Raw genomic sequence first — 24,479 nt, 5'->3', positions numbered from 1 at the left:
CAAATTATGACGATAAATAGCATTAAATAAACATGTGAACATCAATGATTCTTCTAGGGGAGCGTCTTCGCTTGAAGCAATAATCCTCTGCATACGATATCATTCAGTATTAGTTTATGTCCGACTCTCACCCATCCAGTATTATATTACAAATACAAATTTCCATTTCCTATAGATAATAATTTTTACAAATTCAATATTTTTGAGTAAAAAAATAAGAATCATTATAATTACACAGTATTTTGTACTTTACGTATGGAATTAGAATTTGATTGGTTGAAAAGTAAAAAGTAGCATAATTCCTGCTGTAACGTTATCCTTTTTTTATCCAATAAGACAGGAAACAAGTATGATGGAACGGAGGCAGCGCATCGTGTTAGCGTAGACCACACCACAGAGAAAAAAAACTCAGTGATAGAGAGTGTGCTCATTTAGCATTTAACAAACCAAGATGGAAAGGAATGAGAAGTTGGTGGTGTGTGTGAGCTAAGCATTTTGTGACCTCTCTCTCTTTTTCTTTTTATCTTCATTACTTCATTCTCACTCACACAATCATTTATTCAAACACTTACCACACACTTTCTCTCTCACTCTCGCGATGGCGCTGCACACGGTGTCGTCGGTTTCTCAAGTGTTGCGTCTCTCCGATACATTCACTCCGATCGGTAACCGTCAGTTGCTCGTTGACTTTGCGCCTTTCCGCCGCAAATCAAAGAGGTACAATCGCAGATTGACGCCGTTTGTTTCTCCAGCTAGCCTCCGTCGTAGCCCCGTCAAATCTGTTCTTGAACTTGATAAGCAGCTCAATCCCGCTCCTCCTCCTCCTTCTTCTTCAACTTCCGATTTAAAACCACAGGTCCGTGTTCATCATCCGTTGCTATTTTTGCATGACGATTTTTTTGGTTCTTTGATTATTGTGTTTTCGAAATGTTTCGTTTGATTGAATTGAAGGCGTGGATTTGGTTTTAGACGATACTTCATCAAGTCAACTTCAAGACTTTGCTTAAGTCTTGGCATAAAACAGCGTTTTCTACAGAAAAATTGCTTTAAAACATCATTGAAAAATCGTACGAGGACATGAATATTTTCTAATTTATAGAGAATTGAGCTGACTAGAGTTTTTTTTTGAAGTGAAAATCCAAATTTGAACGAGGACGAAATGGTTGTGGGAGAATTTATAGACTATGTAAACTGAAACGATACAAGATCCTTGGATTCTATGCTTTTAAATTGTGGTAGCTTTGCTATTCGTGATATTGCGAAAAATCTTGGAGGACTCCGAGAAACTTGGTTATAAAAGAAACTTGATGCAGTAGTCACAATTGTGGCTGCAGATTGTTTTTGTTGTAATAAAAGAAAGATTGTTCTGTAAAATCTTGGAGGACTCCGAGAAACTTGGAAACAAGGCAGCAATGTATGGGAATTGAATTTTATTATACAAGCTCCCCTAAGTGCCAAACGACTAACTTTGCTAGATTAGCTTTTAACCAGGAGGTCATTTCAAATGTGTGTTTGTTGAGAATAGAACAGTATCCCAAAACTAGAGCTCTGAGAGGTCAGCATCTTGTTTGAGTAAACAATTAAGAACAACAATCATCTAGGTGAGCAAGAAAGGGGACATAGTGTCTCCCTTCCTAAGTAGCTGCTGTCCTTGGAATCTCAAGACCTGGGCTCCAAGGCTCTATTCACTAGTATTTAAAAAATTATAGCTGTTGAGTGACAACTAGAAACCCACGTGGTTTGTAATTTGCATGACAAAATGTTTAATGATTCTAGCTGCGTTTGTTGGTCAGGTTGCGAATTTGGAGGATATACTATCAGAAAGAGGGGCCTGCGGTGTTGGATTCATTGCGAATTTGGAAAATAAAGCATCATATAAGATTCTCAAGGATGCTTTAAATGCTTTAAGCTGTATGGAACATCGCGGGGGCTGTGGTGCAGATAATGATTCTGGTGATGGTTCTGGGGTTATGACTGCAGTTCCATGGGATCTATTTGACAATTGGGCAAACAAGCAAGGGATTCCATCCTTTGATAAGTTGCACACTGGCGTTGGAATGGTTTTCCTACCCAAAGATGTAGAACTTATGAATAAGGCCAAGAAAGGTAATAATTGTTCTTATTTTGAAAGGCCTGATTTATCTATGCATGCATGATGTCTGTCTTATATGGTTTTACTAAGATCAGCATGTTTATATGTTTGTGAACAACTTAATTGCTGTTCGATGTTCTCTCTCTCTATCTACCCACACCCACACTCTCAGATGCACACATTCACTCATTTGGCTAAGGGAGTTTTTCTACATCTCTCGTTGATTCAGTTTGCAAACCTTTGTTGCTGCAGTCATAGCTTGTGTACTGCACTCTTTTAAATGCATCAAAGTGAATATTCAATTTAACACAACAAATTGTGTTCTGATATGTTATTTTCGTTTTTTCTTTAGTTATTGTAAATATTTTTCAGCAAGAAGGTCTTGAGGTGCTTGGGTGGAGGCCAGTTCCTGTAAATACTTCCGTTGTAGGTTATAATGCAAAGGAGACCATGCCCAATATACAGCAGGTTTTTGTTAAGATTGCGAAGGAAGAAAATATTGAAGACATTGAACGAGAACTATACATCTGCCGGAAGCTGATTGAAAAAGAAGTAAGCTCGGAAAGTTGGGGAAATGAGCTTTATTTCTGTTCTTTATCCAATCGAACAATAGTTTACAAGGGGATGCTTCGCTCAGAAGCTCTGGGGTTATTTTATACTGACCTTCAAAATGATCTATATAAATCCCCCTTTGCCATTTATCATCGAAGGTATAGCACAAATACTACTCCCAGATGGCCTCTTGCACAACCAATGAGACTTCTTGGTCATAATGGAGAGATTAACACTATACAGGTTGAGCTCTTTTTTTGGCATAAAAAATCTTCCCATGTAATTTTACCTTGGAAGGATTTATGAAATGGTTACATGTATGTTGTGCAGGGGAACTTGAACTGGATGCAGTCACGAGAGCCTTCGTTGAAGTCACCTGTATGGCGAGGTCGTGAAAATGAAATTCGTCCATTTGGAAATCCAAAGGCATCAGACTCGGCAAATCTTGACAGTGCTGCAGAAGTATGTCAATAACTCTATATAAAGTTATTAATTCATTCTGCTAAAGCATCTTGATGATGGTGATTCATTTAAATTAGTTGTTGAAAAGAAATATGATCCTCATACTCTTACACATTTGGGGGTTTCATTGTCTAGTCTAATCTAATTTTATGAAATTTCAAGATATCCAAGTTATCAGGCTAAGATTTTGATCATGGTGCATGCTTTTGTATGAACTGAAATACTTAATACAGCTATTATAATACCTTTTTGATATAGTAAGGTCTCATGTAATCCTGCTGTCTGTGCTATGTCTTTTTTTCTTATAGATCTTAATAGGTAAAATAATTTTTTATTTTATTTTTAGAATTGCTTTGAAGCCTTGGAAATGGTCGTCTGGCATTTTTGTTAAGCAATTGTTATTTTTAACGACAAATGTTAGTATTTGTTAGTATTATGCTGCGGGTGGGGATTGAATCCTTGACCTCCTTATCACTCCACTCCTCCACCTCAACCACGAATCCAATCTTATATCCTCTTGTTCAACAATTGATCTGTGTTTTTTTTGATGTCCTTGAATCCTTTATTGTGTAATTATTTTAAAGAATATGGTTGGAAGAAGTGGAGCCAATTATTTTGACCACAAACTTTGTTGAGAATCCTACATTGGATGGTGGCATGACCCAAATAGAGGTGATAAACAGGACCTTACAAATTGATTTTGTGGCGTTGAGTTAGTACCAACCCAAAGTCAAAGATATTTTTGAGCCCATCCTATATTGATTGAGCCACTCATTATCGAGTCATTGGGCCACACTTTAGATGTCTAATTTGGAGCGTAAGTGAGGTGTGTTAGACCTAATATAAAGATAGACTCTGATACGAGTTTACAAAAAGAGACACCCCTTATCTTTTAGGCCAATTTTGTAAGGTTGAGTTAGACCTAATATAAAAACTTAATAGTTTCATTTGAGGACTTCCAGAGGGATAGGTGAGTGGGCTCTTTAGAGTTACTGATCTTTTGTTCATGTGTTTTATTTGTCCGGTATGTTTGCTCTAGGAAGATCTTTTATCCTTGTTTGTTTCTATTACTCTTATTTTTGTTGAATGCGTTTCATATTTTATCAAAGTAAAATACTACCTCCATTCCCTTTCATAAACACCTTTTTGTAGTGCAAAAGGGGCTTATAATACTGGACAGTGGTAGTACCATCAAATAGAAAAACTGAAAACAAGATAATGATGGTCCACTTAGCAAGGGTTATTCTGAATATATTTTCTCATTATTTTTATTTTATTTACCGACCCTTTCTCCCTCTTTATCTGTTGTATTTCTACTTTATGATATACAAATTCCTCATCTGTACTGTTTTGTGAGCCCTCTGTTTTTGAAATTTTTTCTGTGCATTAAGTTTTTATGAGCCTTCATTAGTCATGTTTATATCTGAATCTGAATGGTCTCATATGGTTCAGTTATTAATAAGAAGTGGTCGAAGCCCTGAGGAGTCCATGATGATCCTTGTTCCAGAGGCTTACAAGAATCATCCAACATTAACAATCAAATACCCTGAGGTATTTCTTTCCCCTTTCTCTTAAGTAATTAATGCATTATCTGCACATTTATGCTTAGTGTCCCCATTTCATGATTATATATTCTCAGTTAAAGCATGCTCTATCAACTTCCTTTATCAAGATAAAACACATGCTACACGGTCTATCGTATACCATATCTCAGTTGCTAGAGTACTGTATTTGTTTATCAAATAATACAGAAAAGTTGCAGAGATTCCTCGTGCAGTTGAGAACAATGGTATTAAGGGCAGATAGTTGTTCATCGTGGCAAGCCTATATTCTGTGCCAAAAGTACGGTATATGGCATTACGGCCTATAGCCGAAACATGACAATTACAACGTGAATATGATATACTCCCTCCTTAAATATAAGCAAAAAAGAAAACACATGTATTTGATCCAAATTTGGTCTAAATACAATACCTTCTTGCTTATATTTAAGGCCGGAGGGAGTATACATAAAAAGTCTACTAACTACTGCAGAATATTATAAAATTAAAAAGAACTAATAGCCTATTTAAAACCAGTGAACCAGAAAAATATTGCAATAAATGAAGCTAACCAAAACTGTCATTATTAGAAGCCCTCGTACCACTGAACAAAGATGACAGAATCACAAAGAAAGAAAGAAATATGGCAAAGATGAGACAGAAATAGAGATAGACCAAGGAATATAAAACAGAACAGGGGAGGCAAACAGGGTTTGAAAATAGGAAAATGCATAAAAAGGAAAGGAGGAATAGAATGGGTTGATCATCCAAGACCTGCAATTTGTTGAGAATTGGTCATTTCTGGGAAAAGGCCACTTGTCAGAGATGGTAAAATGATGTGAGAGCCGCTGAACAGGGTCATTTAAGAACATCATTGTTCATGCTTGTTATGCCAAATTATGGTCATTATGGACGCTCATTGTTCATTCTTACTATGCAAAAGAAATGAAAACTATGTTTTTTATTGCATCTTATCATATCTTACAATCTGAAATCTTAATGCTTTTTTAATTCTCAGGCAATTGACTTCTATGACTACTACAAGGGCCAGATGGAAGCTTGGGATGGGCCCGCCTTGCTTTTATTCAGGTATAAAGATGAAAACAAATCCAGTGGAATATGTTTGCATTGTTGGTACATCACTTTATCGGTTTATCCTAATTAATACAACCCGACTATAAGAATATTGATCAGTACTAGGGTTCAACAATGCTAGAAAATGAAAAATTGTCTTGAGAATAAGGTGAGAGAGAGTGCTGTCTGATTCTGAACACTACTTTTATTGAATGAAAAACTGATTTACAAATATTTATAGAAGACTAACTCGCTAGATAACTCTCCGACACACATTAGCTGTCCAATAGTGACAAATCTGACAATAGTTTTGAGTACAGCTGTCAGAGTCTGATTTATCAAGCTAGAATGGATCAACCAAACCAACTCAGAACTGTTACTGGAACCTTCAATATTAACTAAATAATTGATAATAAGAAGTAGCACTGTACAGCAAAGCTTGGTCATTAGAAACAAAAAGTAAATGCAGAATAATTCTCCTAGTCTCTCTGTGCTTGTATGATTGTTTGTATAGTGCAAACAGGTGTGGTAAAATAAGAGATATTGAGATAGTGACAGTAAACAGACAGACCCATCTGACTGTGAGAGGTAACAAGTTCAACTCAGTGTACAGCTAGTAAAGCTGGCTCAAACTGTTAGCATACTATTAGGGAATAATACACTCTGATACTCTACATGGTGTTGTGTTTACTGGAGTGGAGAAGCTGAGGGGTCCATGGAGTTTTGTCCAGTTATATTCTTGATTTACAGTATTCTTTCACGACAGAATTGTACTTGATACAGGTTGTATCCCACTGTTTGACTAAATTTTATTTTATGTTTTTTGGCTAAATGATTCAAAATAGCATGCTATGCGTATGAGACTACAATTATGAATTGGAGACGAATTTAACTCTTTAGTATCTTGAATTGTATTTTTATTACGTCATCCAAATATTTACCTTTGTTACATCATTGTTTAGAGAAAATCACTGTTAAATTGAATTTACTCTGGATCTGCTCTTTGTCATTAGGAAACAGTTTGTCCATTGTTTAATATATTAACCTGAAGTAAATAGGAAGAGATTTTTTTTAAAAATATTTTCTCTAAGCTTTTATTTTTCTCCTGAGTGTTTGTAATCCAATTTATGTGTCACAGTGATGGAAAAACTGTTGGTGCATGCCTTGATCGGAATGGACTTCGACCTGCTAGGTATTGGCGAACATCAGACAATATGGTCTATGTTGCTTCTGAGGTGAAGTCCCTAACTTTTATCCCTTGACTAATATGGTTGGTTTAAAGTTGTATCATTTCATTGATCAGATGACAGCTCTACTTTTCTGAATCTAGAACTTATAGGAGATAATGTTGTTTTGGCTGCATATGGGGTTCGAAAAGCCAAGATCTGATAAAATCAATTTTATCGAATCTTCTATTATCTAAGCTTAGCATTGTTATACATGGAAACCAAAGGCTGTTTAGCCGCTTTTATTAGTTGCCTTCTGAATAGAATCATTATAATTTTGTGTGTTGATTATAGCCATAGTTATAAATATTCTCTCTATTTAACATTGTTGATACAAATTCCTTAGATTATTATTTTTCCTTATTTTGAGAAATTTTCTCTTGTATATATATTTGTACCCCTTTGTGTAATGTAAGTTGACCATTCTAAACTATTCAACTGTTTGCTGTAAACTTGGCTGCTATTATAGAGTTACAAATGTTTAGATTAAATAGAGACTAATGTTTGCATGTGTTGTAAATAATTTGTATTTGTAATCATTAGTAATAAGTGTATTGAATTCCGGTAATTAATTAGGCCCATTAGGTTTAGATTAGTCTATTTAAACAAATTAGTGCATTATTCACAACTTCAAAGATTATTTGGATATATTTTCTACAACATGTATACAGTATATACAGACAAACTCAAGGGCAAAATTTCAGATATTAGTTGTCTGACATTTCTTCTGTTCTTTTCTTTCTGCGCATCCTGTTAGTGGAGGTCCTGCTTTTCCTTTGCTTCTGATGTCTTTTTATCTGTCTTAACTCAATATTTAAAACTAATTATTTGGTCACTTAAAAAAAGCGATTTTGAAAGCTGCATCTTTATTACTAATATGTAGTAATGAGTCATTATTCTGATGTCAGTGATTTAGTTTGATGACTTTCAGCTATAGGATTTAATATATTAAGTTTTTTTTCCATTCTCTTTTAGGTTGGTGTTGTACCAATGGATGAATCAAAGGTTATCTTGAAAGGCCGATTAGGTCCAGGCATGATGATAACAGTTGATTTACTTGGTGGCCAGGTTCGGACTGCAATTTTTTCTTGTCTTGGTTATCACACTTTTGAGCATAGACATATTTTATCTTGCAATGGATGTTTGTTCCTACATATATGAGTATTATTTATTTATATATTTATCCAACTTAGAGTTTTCCTTTTATTTGGTGCATTGTTTTATGTGCCCCAATGTGAACCATACACTGCCTCTCCATTTATATTTATAGCCTTATCTGTTGATTTATCAAGTCAAGATTTATAATTATAGTTTACAAAAAGTGTAGGGGGTCATGGCCCTTTAATATAAGAAGAAAAACTTAGTTGAGATATGAGAACTACATAATATGAATTTCTAATACGGTCTGTGATTCCAATGTCTTAAATTGTGGATATTGATGCCTGTGCTCTTGTATGAGAACATATTTTCTCTTTTTCTTTGCCGAACAATATGCTCAATTTTCATTTTAAAAAAGTTGGATATTCTGTTTCATGGGCTTAACTCACTTTCCAAACCTTTTTTATGGCAGGTCTATGAGAATATGGAGGTTAAAAAACGAGTAGCCTTATCAAACCCATATGGGGATTGGGTCAAGGAAAATCTGCGGTCTTTGAAGTCTGGGAATTTCCTTTCATCCTCTGTGATGGAGAATGATACAGTATTAAGAAACCAACAGTGAGAGTTCTATGTAGATTTTTCTCTTAGTTTATATTTTTGATGAGGGAATTTGTGTTTTAAAGTGTTGAAATTTTCAACTCCATCTCATTACTGTACTCACTGTTATTGTGTTAACATTCTGTGTGGTTTTTTATTTTCTTTCTTGTTTTTATGAGGATTCAAAATTTGGTTTTGATTGAAAACCGTGATTTAGACAATAACATGCACCCTTTATAAAGTAAAATATTCTTCTCTAGGTTGTAGGTAAAGGACCTTTATTTGTAGTGTCCCCTGTTTTCCAGTATCAAGTTCATTGAATTGAGGCTGCTTCCTGTGTTATACTGAAATTTTATAAACTAATGTTCTATTGGCATGTTGATGGAAAAGTGGGTTCGCTCTTCATTTCAACTTAAAATACACCGTCTTTTGTGGTTCTTTGTGATGTAATGAATTTTAGGCTAATGTTCATAGCATGTTGATGGGAAAGTGGGTTTGCTCTTCATTGCAGCTTACAATGCAACATCTTATATGGTTCTTACTTAACCGCTCTTTGGTGAGACCAGGGCATTTGGGTACTCAAGTGAAGATGTCCAGATGGTGATTGAGAGTATGGCTTCTCAAGGAAAGGAACCTACATTTTGTATGGGAGATGATATTCCATTGGCAGCATTATCTCAGAAACCTCACATGCTTTTTGATTACTTTAAGCAGCGGTTTGCACAGGTAAGCAGGACCACTTTACTACAATTTATTCTGCAAAGTAATTCCCTTTCTTCCAAAGATTCCTCTTCACAAAAAGATCACTCATTCACAATAGAACTAACAACTGTATGATTTATTTTCATTATCCTTATTTCTCCCATTCATACTTGATTACTCCTCTAACTAACTAACTATACCTAATTAATCAGAATCGGGAAGCAAAATAAAATCATAAATTGTGTAATCTTAACTCACGGATTATAAGATTCTACGAAATTCATAAACACACACACATACGCAAATAAAATAACATAAATAAGAGAAAAAGCTTTTCGGTCACAATTCAAATACAAATTCAGGAAACAACGAAGGCTGGTAAAAATCTTCAAGACACAAACACCTAGACTTCTAAAATAGATCTTGCAATAGAGCCCCCTCCCTCCTCGAAATTTAAAGTTGAACTTGCCTAGGTTTCAGTAACTTATCAAATACAGTAAAGCTTCACTCTGCTGCAGTTAAGACTCTTACTATTTTTTTTATTGATGTTTGCATGTGATATCTTTTTTATGCTAACAGGTTACAAATCCTGCAATTGATCCGCTTCGAGAAGGGTTAGTTATGTCTCTTGAAGTAAATATAGGGAAAAGAAGGAATATATTGGAAATAGGACCAGAGAATGCTTCGCAGGTATTTTTGCCCACATCTGTAATGTGTCAGTCATAGTCAAATAATACCCATGATTTTGATGTCTTTTTCATCACACATGATGATGGTATGTTTCTGGAGCAGGTTATATTATCTAGTCCGGTATTGAATGAAGGGGATCTTGAGTCGTTGTTAAAAGACTCCCACTTAAAACCACAAGTGTTGCACACATTTTTTGATATAACTAAGGGGATTGATGGTTCGTTGGAGAAAGCATTAAATAAGCTCTGTGACGCTGCAGATGAAGCTGTGAGAAATGGTTCCCAGCTGTTAATTCTTTCAGACCGATCAGAAGCACTGGTAAAACAATCAAATAGCATCTTTATGTTTTTAAAGAAGTGTATATATAATAGCTCTCATTGGCAGAGTAGAGATAGATGTGATTAGTTGGTACATATCTCATTAGACGATTACTAAACTTTATATGGTATTGTTAAGATCTGACTTTGGCTAAATATATGAACAATGTACTCCTTATAAAGACTTGGGTAGTTGTTCTTCTTGAGCTAGCTTTTGAGGTTGAATGTGGACCAATCCATTCTAGATTCTAGCATGAATATTAAAATTAAAGTCTATACTAAATCTAATATTGGGCCACCCCTAGATGTTTAAACTTCCCATTCTAGATATTCAACCTTGTGCAGGAGGGAAGTGTGTTAAGATCTCACATATGCTAGAAATGTGGCCATACTGTTGTGTAGTTTTAAAGTCTAGGAAAATATTCCCCTAGGGCTAGATTTTTAGGGTTGAGTTAGACCCTCACATCTATAACTCTGACTCTGAGGCATAATCAACCCGCTCTAAGTTACTGTCTGCCTCCCCTCAACTGAAACTTTGAATAGTACTTTTATCTTGGAAAATGAGATTTTACCAGAGAGAACAAAGGAATTTGAATATCTCATAATTCCACGAAGAAATGCTAGTAACACTCTTTCTATACTCTCTTATTGGGTGAAATTCTAGATGGGTCCACTAAATAACCAAGTCTCACTATTAGCAAGACCTATATGAGATTTTACCTAAAAATAGAAAGAGTATATTGTTAACATTTATTTCTCTTACATGAATAAATATGCTTTATATTTGTGTGTTTAAATTTTGCATTTATGGTGAGTCATGGCTCGTGTAGTCTCTCATTTTAGATTGTTTGGGAATATGTGAAGTCCAACTACAATAGGCTAAATAATTAAGAGATATCGAGTTAAATTGATTATAGTTGGAGGACTTAATTCATAGAAGGACTTTCTAGTGTGGTTTGATCCATGTATTGCCTCCATCTAGTTGAAAAAAACACTGGTTGTTGTTATTCTTGTATGAAGTATGGATCATTACTGTTCTTGTGGATAGCCGTCAACCATCTTTGTACATTAAGATTCCAATAGTACAGTTGGAACTTTGATTGACCTTTAGTGTGCTTGCGGGGCTAATTGTACAATACATTTTCTTGGTCTCAGGAACCAACTCATCCTGCAATTCCAATACTTCTTGCTGTTGGTACTGTTCATCAGCATCTAATCCAGAATGGCCTTCGGATGTCAGCATCAATTATAGCGGATACTTCTCAGTGCTTTAGCACCCATCAGTTTGCCTGTTTAGTAGGATATGGTGCAAGGTTATTCTATGTCTCTACTTAATCTTAGCTTTGGAAATTTTGTTTTTTAAAATCTAATTTTCATTTGTTAGCTCTACATATGATACAGTTGCAATCTTACCTTGTATCAAAGCTATTTTTGCATTTGAACTTGAATAAATCTCGTTGTCTCACTTTTCCATGAAACAATTGTTTAATGCTGTTATTGGAATTAGTTCCCCCTTTAATTCCCTTTCCTATACATTTTTGACCATGGCATGACATGTCTATGTGTTTGTTTTAGTGCTGTGTGTCCATACTTGGCACTGGAGACATGTCGTCAATGGCGTTTGAGTAATAAAACGGTAAATCTGATGAAGAATGGAAAGATGCCAACTGTATCAATTGAACAGGCACAGAAAAACTACTGCAAGGTTAGTGCTTAACTTCAAACGATTATTCTGGATGCGAAATGAAAAGCAATGTTTTTATTTCTAGCCGCTGTGTAATTGTGACGGCTATGTGCTTCCCTAGTTATTTCGATTTGTATTTAAAATAGTAGTCTTCAAGGACACAAAGGAAAGCTGCATTTGATTGAAACCCAAAGTGAGATTCACCAATACCATACTTAAATGGGTTAATTCATGACTAAATTTGGATGGGATCACAATACCATTTTAACATTATTAGGAAAAGGAGTATAAAGAAAAATGAAGAAATAGGACTCTGTATGATTATTGTTATAATGTGATGTGCGTTGACTGACAATACACTAATCTTTTCCCTCTTTTACAATGTCTATTTTTTGTTTCACTATTCTTCTAGTTAATGAATGAATTCCTCTTTCATTATTATTATTATTACTATTATTATTATTATGAATACTACCATTATTATTATAATTATTATCTAAAAGATAACTAACAACAAGTTTTGCAATTTTCCTGCATGACAGGCTGTAAAAGCAGGTCTTCTTAAAATTCTTTCCAAAATGGGCATCTCGTTGCTTTCAAGGTACATGATTTATGCAATAATGAGAATATAGGAATGAAATGCTATAGCTAGTCAAGTGTTGTAGTAGTTAGTTAATGACAGCTGACTCTCGTTAACAAAACCTTTAACCAACTCAGAAAGTTGGATATAGGTTGAGCCTCATCCAGTGAAAGATAATGGTCTGCTATATATAGCTGATACCTTCTTGTATCTGTATCCGAACTCATTTTCACTAAATACACGAAACAGATTCAAGTCTAGAACAATGTTAGTCTCTAAACTTGAAAATGCTGTCTCAGCGTTTTGCATGAAATTAATATATTCTCAAATGTTTATTGTTTCCTTTTCTCATATTTTTCTTACAGATGCCATAATCTGACAAATTTATTTATCAATTCCTTGTATATAGTTACTGTGGTGCGCAGATATTTGAAATCTATGGACTAGGGAAGGAAGTTGTGGATCTTGCATTCAGCGGAAGTGTATCGAAAATTGGTGGATTAACTTTTGACGAGGTGAGGAAGAATACATAACTCATGCCTATATGTGAAAATGAAATGTTGCTACTAAATTATTTGAAGTAGAAGATTCTATTCAATATGAATAAATAATACCTTTCATCAATAGTATTATTGATATCACTCAAAGCCCGTAGATATTACAGCTAATTAAACATTGCTTGGATCACCATAATAGGACCTATCTCTCTCTCAAATGTGAATGTTTCGGTATTTGCCTAATATATTAAATTGGAAAGGTCAAAATAATTAGAATCTCTCTAACAGAAACTAGATTTTGTAATTAAGTCTGCATTAGCAGCAAGAGTAGCTGCAGATTTTTGTGCGGAAAGTCGTGATGTTTATTAATATTGCAGTATAGCTTCTTCAAAGTAGCTCATTTAGGACCAGTACTTGACACCTTCCTTTTATTGGTTCATTTTTTTTCTTCCAATTAATAGATGATTGCCAAGGGATTTATGGATCTCGTGATATGAAAATATCTTATGACATCTGGTATTAGCTGTAGACAATTCAAATATACCTTTTGTTTGATCCCTTAGATATTAATTCTGTTAATACATTGTTATATTAAATTAAGATACATATCTTATAATTATGACTTTCTGCACTGCAAATGTAGCACTTTGGACAAGGTGTTCATATGGATAATATAACTTGCTATGTTACATTGAAGACAATAAATTCTTGTTTGATTTTTACCTAATACCAAAGAATAATATGAAAAGTCGAGAGTTTGAACAAGAGAGTACTAGCCGCTTGTATTTGGATATAGCTACTCCGATTGTCTCTGAAAATTGTGCTATGGTAAGCAATTGTGTATGATAATGAAAATGGCGGGATGCACAACTGTAGACACTATTTTTATATCCAGGCTCTATCAGTTTTTGTCAACATTTAACTTTACTCGGATAATTTCTTATCCTCCTTTATTGTACTTCTCATTTAGTTCTCTTGTTGAATTCTTCTGTTATATGACTTGTGTGTCTAATTAACACCATAAAGGTATATTATATAGACTAAGATTGATTTGCAATTTTAACAGATTACTTTGAATGACTCCTTCAAGGAGAATTTGAGGTTTGTGATGTAACTTGCAAATTCAATATTAATTGCTAGACACTTGATCTTTACCTTCGGTCTTCTCTGGGCTTAAAATCTCACGTGCCAACACTCTAATGAGAAATTATGCACTTTTTCTTTTGCTTGAAAATTTGTGAACAAATGTTTATGAACCAGAGTATCAGTGGAAAAATACACATGCTTTTGGAATTTACTATATAATGGAAATCACTTCTAACAAAACTTCCCTCTTACTCCCTATGTGGCACAGCTAGCTAGAGAGACTTTGTCTTTCTGGGTGAAAGCATTCTCTGAAGATACAGCTAAAAGATTGGAGAATTTTGGATTTATACAGTTCAGACCAGGAGGTATGAATTGCTGCTTAATCTGTTAGAGTTGAAGAATCAGTTGACATTTTTGCATTGTTTTTGGAAGCACAGAATAACTGTTATTGTTCTATCGATGAAATTGCATTCAAATTAATATCATTTGTGCATTATAAATTGACCATTTTGATTTACATTTTTAAAGGCGAGTATCATGCAAATAATCCGGAGATGTCGAAGTTGCTCCACAAAGCTGTTCGTCAGAAAAGCCAGAATTCCTTTTCAGTTTATCAACAATATTTGGCTAATCGACCTGTGAATGTGGGTTCTAAAAATCACACTTCTGGACATTATTATTGATTTTATTATAGCAGGAATATGTGAGATATCTTTTGTTCATTGTAGGTTCTCCGCGATCTTCTTGAGTTCAAAAGTGATCGTGCCCCCATACCTGTGGGGAGGGTTGAACCTGCTTCATCTATTGTGAAACGGTTTTGCACAGGGGGGATGTCTCTTGGAGCTATATCTAGAGAAACTCATGAAGCAATTGCAATTGCAATGAACAGATTAGGTGGAAAATCAAATTCAGGGGAAGGTGGTGAGGTAATATAATTGTCATCCCAATTTAACTGTTGAAATAGATGCATTCATATTCCACATAGGCAGTGTTTTTTGTTTTCCTTTTAATTTTATCAACTTTTTAATTTTTAATTCACCACAACTTTATATATTTGTATTTTATATTTAGGATCCTATTCGCTGGAAACCACTTACTGATGTTGTTGATGGTTACTCTTCAACTCTTCCACATCTTAAAGGTCTTCAAAATGGGGATACTGCTACTAGTGCTATTAAACAGGTTATTGCACTGAAATTTTAAAAAATAGCTTCATAAACTTTTTTGACTATATAGTAAATTTGTCTTGTTTACTGCAGAATGGTTAGGCTGTATTTTTTCCTTGTGTCAAAATTGAAATGCTTTTCTATTTTATAAAATCCTTATTGCACACAACTTCCCCAAAACTACCATTCTCAGTTTCAAACTAAATTACATGATCTGATTTCTTTAGCCTATGCCTTGCAAAAACATGATTTTGATGTGATTCTCAGGAACTAGTGCCAACTTTCCCACAGTATCCTGTAACTGTGTGCACCCTTATATGAAATTTGGTAAAAAGAAAGGATCAGAACAAACGAATATTATTCATCGGTTGTCTTGTGAATTAAAGAATAAACATCAATGAACATCAAATTTTAAATTTGTTCTGCATTCCTTAACATGAATATCAAACTCGGATCCTCAAATAATATGGATAGTCTTCTTGTTCTCACTCATTCAAACCTAGGCGAAGAATGTGGAAATCTTTTGTGCTCTTCCTACAGATGAATATGCATGTAGGAAGCTCCACCAATGGTAGAGCTTCTGACCAGTAAAGGAATTCCTGCAGTATTAACTTAGTAGTTCAGATGCATAAAGAAAATATAGCAAAAGTTAATGAGTTATAGATTCTGTCATACATATTGCATATTCTTTGGAGGTGTCATTTACATTTGACAGACGGATAATTATTCATAATGTCTTATAAATTTGAAACTAGTTAGCTTTTATAATCATTTGTCTGGTTGATTTAAATTGTATTTAATCTAAAACTGGCCACAGGTAATAGCTCTAGCCATATATTAATTTAGGTGAACAGCGGTAATCTGATAAAATATTTTTCTTTTGGATCAGGTTGCTTCAGGAAGGTTTGGTGTCACTCCAACATTCTTGGCAAATGCTGATCAATTAGAAATCAAAATTGCACAAGGTGCGAAGCCTGGTGAAGGTGGACAATTGCCTGGGAAAAAAGTTAGCATGTATATTGCTAGGTTGAGAAATTCTAAACCAGGGGTTCCTCTTATATCTCCACCTCCTCATCATGACATTTACTCTATCGAGGATCTTGCTCAGTTGATATTTGATCTTCATCAGGTGACTCTCTTGCATGCCTATTCACTTGTCTCTTTTGAATGAAATCTAGTGCAATTGGGAAACATCTCCTTCATTCACTTTTTGAACAGGTGAACCCTAGGGCCAAGGTATCTGTAAAACTGGTGGCTGAAGCTGGAATTGGCACTGTTGCATCTGGGGTTGCAAAGGGCAATGCAGACATTATACAGGTTTCTACTGTGGCCTGAAATCTATTACTACCTCCGTTTTTTATTATAAGTCGCTTTGGAAAAATATTTTGTATCACAATATAAGTCGTTTTATAGTACCAATGAATCATTAATGTTATTTTTTCTATTATACCCTTAAATATGTATTATTTTTTCTCTTTTCAATTATGTCAATTTGTCTTTCCAATACCATTAATGAAGGATAATTTTGTAAAACCTTTCATAATTCATCTTTTTCATACCATAATTATTACATTTCTTAATACGTGTGAAAAGTCAAAAACGACTTATAATAAAAAACGGAGGAAGTAATGTTTTAGATGCATGCATAATTTTATTTCTCAGATATCTATTCTTCATTGTTTGTGAAGCATAGCATATTATAATGCGACCGACTTGCAGATTTCAGGACATGATGGAGGAACAGGAGCAAGCCCTATAAGTTCCATCAAACATGCAGGAGGTCCTTGGGAACTTGGACTTACGGAATCTCACCAGGTTATAATTGAGTCATGAAACTGTATAATTGCAACTTATTCTTCATGAAAAGTTATTTTCCAATTGATTGTGTACTACTTTTCTTTCAGACACTCGTTGCAAATGGACTCAGAGAAAGGGTTATTCTCAGAGTTGATGGTGGATTTAGAAGTGGAGTTGATGTCATGATGGCAGCAATAATGGGTGCTGATGAATATGGATTTGGTTCAGTGGCAATGATTGCCACTGGGTGTGTTATGGCTCGCATTTGCCACACCAATAATTGTCCAGTTGGTGTTGCCAGTCAGGTTTTTAGAAATCTGATTTGTTATTACATGCTTTTATGTACTCATGACTTGGTTAATATCTAATTTGTCATTACATTTCAGAGGGAAGAGTTGCGTGCACGCTTTCCTGGTGTTCCCGGTGATCTTGTCAACCTCTTTTTATATGTAGCTGAGGAGGTATTCTGGGGCTGCTATTGATATCTTTCATGTTTATGTTTTCCATATTTTGAAGTTACCTTATTGGTTTTAATTTTCATATCCCACTTTGAAGTTTCAATTAATCAGTATTTCCCTTTTCCTGTTTAGAATAAATATAACAATTTTTTACTATTTCTATCATTATTATGTGACCAGGTAAGAGGCACTTTGGCACAGCTGGGGTATGAGAAGTTAGATGATATAATTGGCCAAACAGACTTGCTGAGACCAAGAGACATATCTCTTGTGAAAACTCAGCATCTAGATCTGAGTTATATCCTCTCTGTACGTAGCCTATAATCATATACACCCCCCCTCCTCTTCCTACCTGCTTCTCTGACTTGTATGTTGTCAAATTTTCCTTTTCAGAGTGTTGGGTTACCTAAATGGAGCAGTACAGAAATCCGGAATCAGGAGCCACATACAAATGGTCCTGTTCTGGATGATGGTTTGCTAGCAGACGCAGAGGTAACCATATAAACAGCTATAGCTGTTGGCAATAAAAAACTATTGGCACCCCCATTTGCAATACACTTTCTTAAGACTACTTTGTAGGTGAATCATAGTTAGGGCTCAAATACTAGGACTCTTAATGAATCTGTAATTAAGTATTGAAGAATATAATACAAGATAGAAGAAAAAAAAATTGAATCTACTACTAGTTATTAAAATCTGAACAGAAAAATAATCAACTCTCCTCCTAGGAATTCCACTTCAGACCTTGAAAAAGGGTTTATCCTTCAGCTCTTGTGTCCCGTATTAATCAAACTAGCATCCCTTCCCCGCATGTCTTCTCTAACTGCTCCTAACTAATGTACATTCCGACAAACTAACTTCTTTAACTAATGGCATTTACTTCTATTTTTCCTATGACTTGTTGGGTTCAAGTGTGGCCCATATACTCAATGCTTTAAGGTTTTTTTGGTGGGGACATGGTGTCTCGATCTGTCGGTGGTCCTGGTCATTTTTCTGTTGTTTCTCCCAATACTCCCCGAACTCTTCAACACGTTGTATGAAAGCCTTATGGTAGAGGGAGTGGATCTTGGTGTATTGGATCCTTGTATCGAAAGTTTTTCTGGTGGTGTAATCAGCAGGCATGTTTTGGTGGTTGTAACGGAGGTGCATGTATAGGATGTGGGAGACTCACACTTGAGGGAGAGATTCTTGGGTTCAAGTGTGAGTAGTTAGTCCCACATCCACTATGAGTGATCTAAATTATGGATATATAAGGGAGGTGACATATATCCAATGTCTTAAGGTTTTAGATGGAGATGTGGTGTCAAGGTCTCTTGTTAGTCTTGGATCATTGGCCCGTTGTTACTCTCGGCACTCCCCCTAACTCTCCAACAAGACTCTACTTTGAAGTTAGATTTATTCATAAGCCACCCGTGCAAAAAGTCATCTTACAATCTCAACTTCATAGATAGGATCAGGAATTTCCACCAGAGTTAACACTCGTGGTCATTTTAAATTTACTTTATACATTAGTCTCTTCTTAGTTTATATCTAATTAAAGTGGTCTTTTAATGGAGTTTATGAGAATCTACAATCATATTTAGCCTTCAAGCATTTATGAGTTGACAGTTTCTAAAGTTTGTACAGTTCTAAATCTCTTGTTTAAGATAACATTTGGTAGACAACTTAGAACATGGCATTTAGAACACAGTGAAAAAGAAGTAATTTCAGATGTTAGAGGGAGTGAAACCAAAGAAAAAGTAAATTGTACATGAACCAAAACAGTTTTGCTCATTTTATAAGGAATAAAAAATGTAACCCACATGTAAAAAAAAAAAAATTAACCAAAAGAATGACGACAGGTTTCTCGTTATTCTCTTCCGCTTGGCAAATGCTTGTCATTATTCTCTAGCATAATAAATAAAAAGTTCCAGAAACTATTCAAATTTTATTTCCATCCATTACTTAAGGTATGAAGAGTGAGGGGAGTAGAAAATACTGGATTCCTACTAGTGTATTTTTAAATGTAATCTTTATCTTTTATTTACTTGAAATTGATTGCAAAGTTTTCTTCATTCTTAAAAAATTAACATGCTTCCTGACGAGTAATCAATTTATATAAAGGTTGTTTCCTGATGAGTAATTCAATTTATATAATGGGTCGCGAAGGTGCAATCTAACTATGAAATGTTGGATGAAATAAGTCTGCAATCTAACTATGAAATGGTGGATGAAATAAGTTCCCTACTAGGCTATATCTTTCAAAGCTGGATTCCCAGTATCTCTAATTTCAGAAGTTGTTTTACTAACTCAGTAATGTTTTCAATAGAAAAAAATAATTGAAGAAAATAGTTCTGTACTTTATAGAAATATGTCATACACAAGTCAGTAATATAAAATACTTTTGTCCAGATTGCAGATGCCATTGAAAATGAAAAAGCAGTCAGTAAGACTGTAAATATATACAATGTTGATCGTGCTGTCTGTGGTCGGATAGCTGGTGTTATTGCAAAGAAATACGGTGATACTGGTTTTGCTGGACAGTTGAATATAACGTAAGATATCATAATATGCAGTTTGAACTCTAATATCGTAAAACTGGAAGTATTTAACTGAAAGCTAACTATGTTTTTCTCCATGCTTCCAGATTTACCGGAAGTGCTGGGCAGTCATTTGGATGCTTTCTGACTCCAGGAATGAATATTCGCCTTGTAGGAGAAGCTAATGATTATGTTGGAAAGGTATTGTATTAACTCTGCTGTGGTGCATTATTGCAAATATCTTTTGGAAATTTATACCTAAAATATGTTACTTGATTTCCACTTATCAAGTGATTAAGAGTGAGGCTTGTGCTATTAAATTTTGAGTGAAGGAAGTTGTAAGAAAATCCGAGTGGAAAGAGTTCTATAGAAACTGTAATCTGAATCTGTTATTTAAGTTAATCGTAAATTGTTGGAATAATAATCTTAAATATTGCCATTAATGTTCCACTTCCCAAGCAGTTTAAATTCGCTGTTCAACAAGAAGATTAGGTAATGCATCTCAGGGAATAGAGATAGCGTAATCATACATCTTGTAAATTACAGTTGCATTTATTTTCCTTGTAATCTTTATGTATATAAAGTAGAGTTACATATCTTTTAGACGCCATAAAATTGTGACCTTCCAAGTTTAGTCTTGTTTTCTTTTCCCAAATATTTTGTTACTCTTAAGAGTCCCTCCCATATTGGACAATATATGGTCTGAACATGTGTTTATAAATGGGGGCAGTCCTCACTCTATCAACCGGTTTTGTAGGGTTGAGTTAGGCTCAATCACACATTCTTAACATGGTATTAGAGTTTGGTTTAAGATCCGGTGGGCCACCTATTATGGTTTTCGCTATCGGACCACCCACCATTTATTTCCACGCTCCAGATGTCTAGTCCTAGGCGTGAGGGGGTGTGTTAAAAGTCTCGCATTGGACAATATATGGCCTGAACATGTGTTTATAAATGGGGGCAGTCCTCACTCTACCAACAGGTTTTGTAGGGTTGAGTTAGGCTCAATCACACATTCTTAACAGTTACTTTTTATTTTCTTTGAACTGTAGTACTCCATATATCTGCCATTTGTAAGAATGGTCTTCGTTGTTAAAGATCTGTTGGAACTCTAACCGGACCTTGCACATGGACAAATAGATGTGGGGTTCATGTGATAAGTGAGTCAACACTTATGTTTTTAAGGAAAATGCTAGCATTTTTTCTAATGGTACATATTAGTGAACTTAATATAGAAATATTTCCTTGGAATTCATGCATTCAATTTGTTAAAAGTTTGAAATTTGTTTTTTTCAACATAAATTTTCTATTGATTTCTTAACATGTGCTCTTAGGGAACAAGTTAACAAGATCCTTTTTATATTTCACACTGTTCGGCACTAATCGCTCGAGCAGAGAAGATTTAGAAAATATTTATCCTTCCTGTTTTTCACATTGCATCAGCCACCAGATCTGGTTGAAAATCTGCTTTGGAAGCATACTTAATGGAATGAGTACTTTCCCCATAAAACAATGAAGCTTATTTGTTATAATTAGCCCTTGTCGTACTTTTTCACAGCTGGACATTCTCGCCATCCTGCTTTGCAAAAAGAGAATGTGTGAAAGTTACCAGCTTTAGGGAAGACAGTTGAGCTCCAGTAGCAGCATTACACGTTTTCTAAATCACCATAATGGATGAAATTGATGTTTTTGTTTTACAATACCTGTTCTGAAATTTTTATTTAGATAATTCAGTTGAGCCACAATTTTCTCATGTATATTTTTGACTGCCGTTAGGGAATGGCTGGAGGAGAATTGGTTGTCACTCCAGTTGACAAGACAGGGTTCCAACCTGAGGATGCAGCTATTGTGGGTAACACTTGCTTGTATGGGGCAACAGGAGGGCAGGTGTTTGTAAGAGGGAAAGCTGGGGAAAGGTTTGCTGTCAGAAACTCACTTGCTGAAGCTGTAGTTGAAGGCACAGGAGATCATTGTTGTGAGTACATGACTGGTGGCTGTGTGGTTATCCTAGGAAAGTGAGTAATATTCTTTGTACTCTTCTCATGCTCATCCTCGACCCCTCTTTTTTGGTGTAACTGCTAGTTGAGGTTTTCACACATTTTATACTTTGACAGAGTGGGAAGAAATGTAGCTGCTGGAATGACAGGAGGGTTGGCTTATATTCTCGATGAGGACAATACTCTCATTCCCAAGGTATATATACCAGAACCCATTTCACTATGCCTTCTCCATTTTAAATTACAAATAGGAGGAACATATAATAACCTTGAAAGTTATTATTCTTGTTGCTTGAAATGAAATCTTGCTAATGTTTTGTTTGTTTCTCTTTCGTCTGAGACAGATAAACAGAGAAATTGTTAAAATTCAACGAGTATCAGCGCCAGTGGGGCAGATGCAGCTGAAGAAACTAATTGAAGCCCATGTTGTAAGCTCCTAATACACATTCGCTACAATTTATGCATGCACGATTATAATTTGAAGCAGAAAATCACTATTTTATGACTTAATAATCATAAACGCACAATCATTTTTTAACCTTTCTGTATGAAGGAAAAAACGGGTAGCAACAAAGGTGATGCTATTCTGAAGGATTGGGACAAGTATTTATCACTATTTTGGCAGTTAGTTCCACCTAGTGAAGAAGATACCCCTGAGGCCAATGCCAAGTATGACATAACTTCTACGGAACAGGTCACTTTGCAGTCTGCTTAGGGAGCAATGCAAGCTTAGATTTATTGCGCCAGGTTATGGAGCTATATTGTGTCCCTTCTTTTTATAGGGATGAGGAGGCTATCAATGGGGTGAAAATACTAACCAAATTATGGGATTAAACTTCCCATTAAAATGTCACCGGGCTTCATTCAATCTCAAGATCATATATTCCATTTTGCGCCTGTAAGAGCCCCCCTGTACATCCCTTTTAAGCATTATTAGCCTTCTATATCTTCAGACGCCTTTGTATAGTCATTTGAAATAAAAACTGTAAATAAAATACAGTTTATTCAAATCTGATAGGAGGTTTTTGTGGATGGTAAAAAGTAAATTAGCAGGGGGCATGATTCTCTTTTCATCTCGGTGTCATTTGACGAAATGAAAATTATTATTCTCACTTGCAGAATGGATGAGTTCCTTCTTTGCTCTAATTCAAATGGGCTGTTGTGATTTGTAGATTGATGCATGTTAAATAAGACCCTCTAATCATTACCAAAAAATAAAGACAAGACTCTAATGGCTTTAACATGTTGATGTTGTGCATAAATTTAGGGGTTTGAGTGTTTGTAAGAAGAAAAATGGACGTGAAGTGAGTTCTTTTATTGAAAAGATCATATCATTTCATTCAAAGAGAAAATAAGATAAGGGTATTATATATTATTAGGGTACCACGTGAAAATACTAAAATGCCAATAGATTTCAGAGATACATCTCTAGATGTATCCAAACACAACCTAGGTTAATTTTGAGTACACAATCTAGGTTAATTTTGAGTGACGCGAAATGAGTGTATTTTTTTGATTCAGATATATATCTTTAGAATTTGTCTGTAGATGCATTTCAGTAGTATAATGAAACATAACCAGAAAATCAGAAAGGTGTATTTTGATGAAATAAAATTATCATTCATAATATAAAATTAGACATTATATTTTAATATTCAAGTGGATGCTTCGACATCTTCATAATACATTTGACCAATCTTGAAATTGTAGTTTTCAACATTGAAACTTTTGTTTCGAAATAGAAAAATGTATTTCACATGGCCTTTATTAGGGATGTTCATGGATGCGAGTCGAAATAGAAAAATGTATTTCACATAGCCTTTATTAGGGATGTTCATGGATGGATGCGAGTCGAAATAGAAAAATGTATTTCACATAGCCTAAATTCTTGTGTATAAGACAAAATCACCTTAGCGGGTGAACTAGAGTAGCTTTGAGTTTCAAGCGAATAAGATAATAATCCTTATGTTTTTATCTCTTTGTTATTAATATGTTAGTGGTGTTCTTGTTTTGAAAAACACTTTTGCTTGTAAAACCCAATTAAAACCCCTCATTCTTGTGTTTTTCACACCTTCACGTGATGCATTCATTTTAATTTTTCGGACATTTTCACGCCTAATTTTTATTCTTTTGTCAAAATGTTCAAAATAATTTAATAGAATTATCTATGCTTTCATTTTTATTTTATCAAATTTATTTTTAAAAAGTATGAACTTTATTTGTTTTAATTGATTTAAATTGATTTTAATCAATTAAAATATATAAAAGGGACAATTTTGATATTTTAAATTAAATTTATTTCTTTGCTTTCATCTTATCCATGTTTCTCTCTTTCTTCCAATAA

At 34.7% G+C, this 24,479-nt stretch overlaps 1 protein-coding gene across 1 annotated transcript; it reads left to right on the top strand.

The window, feature by feature from the left end:
* Nucleotides 1–460: 460 nt before the first annotated feature.
* LOC127126429 (ferredoxin-dependent glutamate synthase, chloroplastic) lies at nt 461–23,281 on the top strand. Its single transcript, XM_051055353.1, has 33 exons — nt 461–856; nt 1,794–2,106; nt 2,445–2,887; nt 2,975–3,106; nt 4,559–4,657; nt 5,666–5,736; nt 6,860–6,956; nt 7,923–8,015; nt 8,518–8,663; nt 9,209–9,368; nt 9,924–10,034; nt 10,137–10,352; nt 11,507–11,664; nt 11,927–12,056; nt 12,578–12,636; nt 13,025–13,130; nt 14,467–14,563; nt 14,727–14,842; nt 14,927–15,124; nt 15,270–15,380; nt 16,254–16,493; nt 16,583–16,681; nt 17,084–17,179; nt 17,269–17,466; nt 17,548–17,622; nt 17,800–17,928; nt 18,013–18,111; nt 20,011–20,153; nt 20,246–20,339; nt 21,915–22,153; nt 22,253–22,331; nt 22,480–22,563; nt 22,689–23,281. Exons 1-33 carry the CDS (start codon nt 599–601, stop codon nt 22,848–22,850), a joined length of 4,851 nt encoding a protein of 1,616 aa, XP_050911310.1. The 5' UTR covers nt 461–598; the 3' UTR covers nt 22,851–23,281.
* The last annotated feature ends 1,198 nt before the right edge of the window (nt 23,282–24,479 follow it).

This window comes from Lathyrus oleraceus, chromosome 3 (genome assembly GCF_024323335.1).
Source record: "Lathyrus oleraceus cultivar Zhongwan6 chromosome 3, CAAS_Psat_ZW6_1.0, whole genome shotgun sequence".
Lineage (NCBI taxonomy): Eukaryota > Viridiplantae > Streptophyta > Magnoliopsida > Fabales > Fabaceae > Lathyrus > Lathyrus oleraceus.
This window is presented reverse-complemented; position numbering and strand designations above follow the sequence as displayed.